The 6,000-nt window shown below is 48.4% G+C and overlaps 1 protein-coding gene across 1 annotated transcript in view; it reads left to right on the plus strand.

Annotated features, from left to right (window-relative positions):
• Positions 1-5,158, plus strand: part of LOC140386560 (nectin-2-like) — a 128,403-nt gene extending 123,245 nt beyond the window's left edge. The window contains exons 7-9 of the mRNA XM_072468983.1: positions 1,046-1,106; positions 1,734-1,820; positions 3,933-5,158. Of these exons, the coding sequence (XP_072325084.1) occupies positions 1,046-1,106; positions 1,734-1,820; positions 3,933-4,094 (310 nt within the window). The 3' untranslated portion in view covers positions 4,095-5,158. The remainder of the gene's footprint in view (positions 1-1,045; positions 1,107-1,733; positions 1,821-3,932) is intronic.
• Positions 5,159-6,000: the final 842 nt, after the last annotated feature.

Raw genomic sequence — 6,000 nt, forward strand, 5'->3', positions numbered from 1 at the left:
GTGTTACTGGACCTGTAGTCCAGAGAATGCAAGTTCAAATACCATCCTGGCCACTTGATGGTTTCAGTTACCCCTTTCTGAAACTGGAAGTGGGCCTCCGTGAAAGGGACCTGTGGGAGGGCGAGCTGTGATTGTCGATTTTTAAAACCCATCTGATTCACCAATGTCTCTTTTTAAGAAAGGGAATGTGCTGTCTGTCCCTGATCTGGACCTCCTTGTAACTCAGTCCCACCCCTCAATTTGGTTAACCCTTAATAGTCACACAGCATCTGACCCAGACAGTCCGTTTCAGTAGTTACAGTTCAGGTGGCACAGTGGTTAGCACTGCTGCCTCACAGCGCCAGGGACTCGGGTTTAATTCCGGCCTTGGGTGACTGTATGTCTGGAGTTTGCACTTTCTCCCCATGTTTGAATAGGTTTCCTCCGAGTGTTCCGGTTTCCTCCCACAGTCCAAAGAATGTGCAGGCTAGTTGGATTGCCCATGATAAATTGCCCCTGAGTGCTCAAAGATCCTCAGTTAGGTGGGACAGGATAGGGCGGGAGAGTGGGCCTGGATAGGTTGCCCTTTCAGAAAGTCAGTGCATATTTGATGGGCTGAATGGCCTCCTTCTGCACTACAGGAGTTCTACTTTATGTACCATGAACTGAAGAACAAAACGAGGGAATATTAATGGGATGATTAGAATTGGGATCTCATTGCGAGCTTACAAACATATAGATTAGGAGTAGGTTTTTCAGCTCCTGAGTCTGCTCCGCCATTAATATGATGACAGCTGATCTGATTGTTGCCTCACCTCCACTTTCCTGTCTACTTCGTATACCCTTTGACCCCCCTTGTCCATCAAGAATCTAACGCCTTGCGGGAATCAGTTGGGGGCAATCTCAGATACTGACTTCCATCTACTTCCTCAACATTCCTGACAAATCCCAATGATGAACATTTTTAATTTAAAATAGAAAAGAAAAGGAAAACCTTTTGGAAAGTCACTTCAAGAGATGTAGCACGCACTTAGATTTTTTTCCCTTTTTTTATTGTTTGTTGTAGCTTCGAGCCCCCGGGTTACAAGCCTCCTCCGCCGAAGAAAAATCTTGAAGAAGCTGGAAAGGTACTTTCAGAACTCAATGTTTTCCCATTGTTTCGATAGAACAACTTGCACCTATACTGCCCCTTCCACAGCCCCCCCCCCCCCCCCCCCCCCACCCCCCAGTATCACAAAGATCTGCATAACCGATCAAGTTCTTTCTGGTGTGAGGTGCACGATTTGTGCACTGCAGGATCCCACGGGCAATCATGTGATAGCCTGCCGATAACCTGTTTTTGTTTGGTGATGTTGGCTGACGAATGTCTTCCAGTAGAACCTTTTATGTCCACTTCAGAAGGCAGACGGGAGTCTTGGTTTAATACCTCATTGAAAAAGGTGGCAATTCTGATGGCATGACGATCCCTCGGGGATGCCCCTTGGACTGGGCAACACCACCTCTGCTGCCCCTTGGACTGGGCAGCACCACCTCTGCTGCCCCTCAGACTGTGCAGCGCCTCCTTGGGGAGGCGTCTCGGACTGCGCAGCATCCTCCGCCCCCCCAGGACTGTCCCTCGCACCGTGCGGCGGGAGCCCACTTTGGAGCGTGTGGCTGGCAACTCTTGCCATTGGCATCTCTTGGGAGTGAAGTTTGTTCTCTCTTGATTTGGATGTCGTTGTCGCAAATGTCCAACTAACTCTGCACTTCCTCAGGTTGAGAAAACAGAAGTTGAGAAAACGGAGAATGTCCCCCTGAAAACCACCTACTATGAAACCGGCACAGAGGATGAAACTCGGATGGTAAGTGTCACTCCACCAGGGGGAGAGACCTGGAGATTTAACTTGGAGAAGTGGTAAATTAATCATTTGCCTGGGAGGATGAAGAAATAGATTAAATGTGATAATTCAACAGGGGATAGAGGAACAGAGAGACTTGGATGTGTACGGACTAAAATCTTTTTAAAAAAACCCATCAATACATACATAAAACCCCTAAAATGTAACCAAACCCCTCCCCTCTAGAAACTAACGGTAACAAACTCCTTGAAGTAAACAATGAATGGTTGTCATCTTCAGTAAAACCTCTCAGTTGCTTCCCTCACTGTGTACTTTACTTTCTTGAAGTATAGGAACTCCATCCGATCACCCAGCCACACTGAGGCACTGGGCGGGGAAGCTGACCTCCACCCCAGCAGTACCCACCTCCAGGCAATCAGCGAGGCGCAGACATCGGCCCCCACACCCGTCCGCAATTCGGGCAAGTCTGACACCCCAAATATAGCTACTAAGGGCTTCAGTCACGTCAGGGCCCATTCTCTTCAGCCCTTCCCCCTCCCACCCCCAAAGTGGCATCCAATCTCAGCAGGCTCGAACAGATGGTTAGTCCAGATAGGAGCCAGCTTCCATACTGACCCCAATTTAAAATTGTTTTCGAATTGTTTCCTATATAATGGAGACGGCCGCTGGTTTTGCTGAATACTTTGCTGGTGAGAACAGGAGCGAGGCCATTGTTAATGCTCTCAGATCAGACCCTCTGCATGACTTTGATTCCATCTGCATCCAGGTGGCTCCCAGATCACTACATCAACCAACCCAACACTTTCTCCGCATTTGCTGCCCAGTAATAAAATATCAGGGTCGGCAACGCCAAGCCCCCTGACTGTTTATTCCTTTGAAGGAGTGTCTTCCAAATTCTCACAGTCTTGCCCGCCCATATAACGGACATAATCAACATTTTGACTCCCCAAAAATGATTTGGGGAGAAAGACCTGCAAATACGGGAACAAAAGCACAAATCTTGGCAAAATGTTCATCTTGACTGACTGAACCCTGCCCACCAAAGACAGAGGAAGATTATCCGACCTTTGCAGATCGGACTTGACCCTACCTACCAAGCCCATATTGTTCAGTTTACGGAGTCGGGTCCCAATCCTGGGCCATTTGGACTCTCAAGGACCTAAACCTGGAACCAGCCATCGATGAACTCCCCTCCCCGGGCAGCACTCTCTTTTTTCCAAATTTAGCTTGTACCCTGAAAAAGAGTCAAAGTGCCTCAACAACCCCATTATATTGCCCATGGTGGGGTTCGATCTGTCACAGAAACCAAGAAATCATCAGCGTACATGGACACCAGATGTTCCACTCTTCCTCTCGCTACCCCCCCTCCCCTTATCCGAAGCCCACAAGTTGATGGCCAAAGACTATTGCCAATGCAAACGGGAAAGGGGTAGATGGGGCACACCTGCTTCGTTCCTCTATTTAATTGCAAGTATCCCAAGCTCATGTTATTGGTGCAGACTCTAGCTGTTGGGGCCTTGTACAACAGTCGAATGCATGACACAAACCTGGGCTCCAACCCAAATTTCTCCAAGACCTAAAACAGATATCCCTATTCTGTCGTTTCGACTGCCTTCTCGGCATCTAATGTAACGATTACCTCCGGATCCCACTCCTCAGACGAGGAAATCACCACATTTAGCAATCGTCACATGTTGGATGACAATTGCCGCCCTTTAGCAAAACCCCTCTGACCTTGAGGAAGATATGTTTCCAGCATCAGTGGAACACCTTGGCCAATATCTTGGCATCCACATTAAGGGGAACCTCCAGGTGGTGGGATTCCCAGGTATTTGCTGCTGTTGTTCTTCTAGATGGTAGGGGGCGTGGATTTGGAAGGTGCTGCCTAAGTAGCCTTGGTGAGTTACTGCAGTGCACATGGCTGCCACTGTTCGTTGGTGGTGGAGGATTTGAATGCTTGTGGAAGGGGGAACAATCAAGCGGGCTGCTTTGTCCTGGATGGTGTAGGAGGAGATTACAGAGGTAGGGAGGGTTGTAGGAGCTGGAGGAGGTTGCAGATCTAGGACAGAGGAAAGTGATTTATATATCACCATTGTCTTCTTCTCTCTCTCCCAGTATTACGATGAACCCGACCCGAATACTGACGTGAAGTTTCCCAATGATATTCTGCCCGGTGTCTACTTGGAGCAAGAGAACCCCATTTACAATGAGCTGTCCTACCAGGAGCCTGAACATCGTAAGAGCCAAGAGTTTGTTTCGAAGGGAATGTACGTGTAGGTGTCAGGCTTCTCTCTGCGATACCGCCATTCCTCACTACACCTTTGTTAACGCTAATGGATCAACACATTTGCTTTCTCGTCTCAATCAACAACGAAACCCCGGACTATTATACTGATGTATTTTGGGATGTTGGGGGGGGCATTGGGTTGGAGCCTTGTAACATTTGCGGGGATTTGAGTGCAAGTGGAGGCTTGAACCTTTGCCCTTTTGGGTAGCGATCTTTCGGGATTACTCCCCCTCCCCAACCCTCACACTGCCCACCCTTCCCTCAACCTAATGTTGCTCGATTTGACCCACTACCTCGCTTGGGACTGAGGCTCTCCCGGAGCAGAGACAAGGCCGCAAAGCTTGAATTACAGTGAAATCGGGCCTGGAGGCAGTGATGGGGGTGGGAGGAGGGAGGGAGGAAGGGAGGGTTGGCCATCTGGGCTGGTGAGCATGGGGGAGGCGTGCATATTGGGTTAGGGATAAACATTCACCTGTTCACTCACTATTGGAACGGTCGAATTCTCAGATCCAAGTTTGTAAACAGAAAACTGCTCCAAAATATTACCAACACTACAAAACACTAATGGTTACTTGGGAGCTAACAATTATTGATCGAGGCTTGTGGGCTAATAACTTTTCACCTTGTCCTCATTTCTACAGTGGGCAACACCCATCTCACTTAATGACACACTACACTTATTAGCGACTATGCTGCGAGAGGAAGATGATTCCCATTTGCCGCCATAAACTGACTAACTTCAGACTAACACTATAATATAACAGCTCTGAACTGCCCTCCACGCTCTTTCCGCCCCCCTCCTTCAAATTTCTTATCCCTCTACCGGCATCACCAATGTTTGATCTGGAGACTTGAGAGAAACAAGAGGCCTCCGTCCCCAAGGAGCACATTGGCCTTTTGTGTGGTGTCGTGAAGGAGAGAGTGAGACCCAGTCACTGAACCCGTGCCTCCTGCATGGACAGTTAGTGGGGGAAAGGAGAGGGTGGATGCCTTCTAGAGTGTTGAGTTGGGCATTGGGAGAGTATTGGGTGGGGCTGTGGGACATGGGGAGGGTGTGGGCCATTGGGAGGATATTGGAGTAGGGCATTGGGAGGGTGTTGGGGTGTCAGGCATTGGGAGATCGGGTGGGTTTGGGGGTCTGGGGCATTGGGGGGGGTGGGGTAACTCAATGGGTAGTGGGGTGATTCAATGGGGAATGTGCAATCCTTCAGCCCCTATACCTGGGAGGGTGGGGGTTTGGGGAGGTTGCCTATTAACCATGAGTGGCAGTAGGCTGTCCAACTGTGGTGTGCGTCACAGCATGCCTTGGGGAAGTCCTGATGCCAATAGCTGCAGATTATTGCTTTCTCAGTCACTACTCGCTGGTCTCTATGGAACCCTGCACATAGGCTGCCTTTGGAGCATGTGAGCCGGCGGCCACTGTGAGTGCACGACGGTGCACCCTCTGGACACTGACAGCTGGGAGGAGACCCCAGTATTAAAGAGAATTACAACCTACTAATCTCAATAACTCTCAGCGGTGAGTGAATATATTCAAAACTCCGAAAGCAATCGAAACGCATGGGGTGCAAATCCATTGTTTCCTAACCTGGAATTTAGGAATAATCCAATTGAATTTTCATTATCGTTCCGTTCAACGTTTTTTTTTTTAACTTAAATCTGATTTGATTTTTAAATTCATTTTTTGAGGGATTTTTGCTTGTGTCGATCTGCTTAAACTGACGTCGTTTCGGCAATTCAAAACATCAAAAAGTCAGCCCCTGCAATCTTCTTACTCAGTCAGACAGAGACATGTTTTTAAAAAATGTTTCACTCATCACATTGGAGAAAAGATTAAAGGCGAATTAACGGGATTGAGCTTTCATTAAATGGCGCAAAAGGTTTAGAAATAATAGA

Source organism: Scyliorhinus torazame, chromosome 12 (assembly GCF_047496885.1).
Source record: "Scyliorhinus torazame isolate Kashiwa2021f chromosome 12, sScyTor2.1, whole genome shotgun sequence".
Lineage (NCBI taxonomy): Eukaryota > Metazoa > Chordata > Chondrichthyes > Carcharhiniformes > Scyliorhinidae > Scyliorhinus > Scyliorhinus torazame.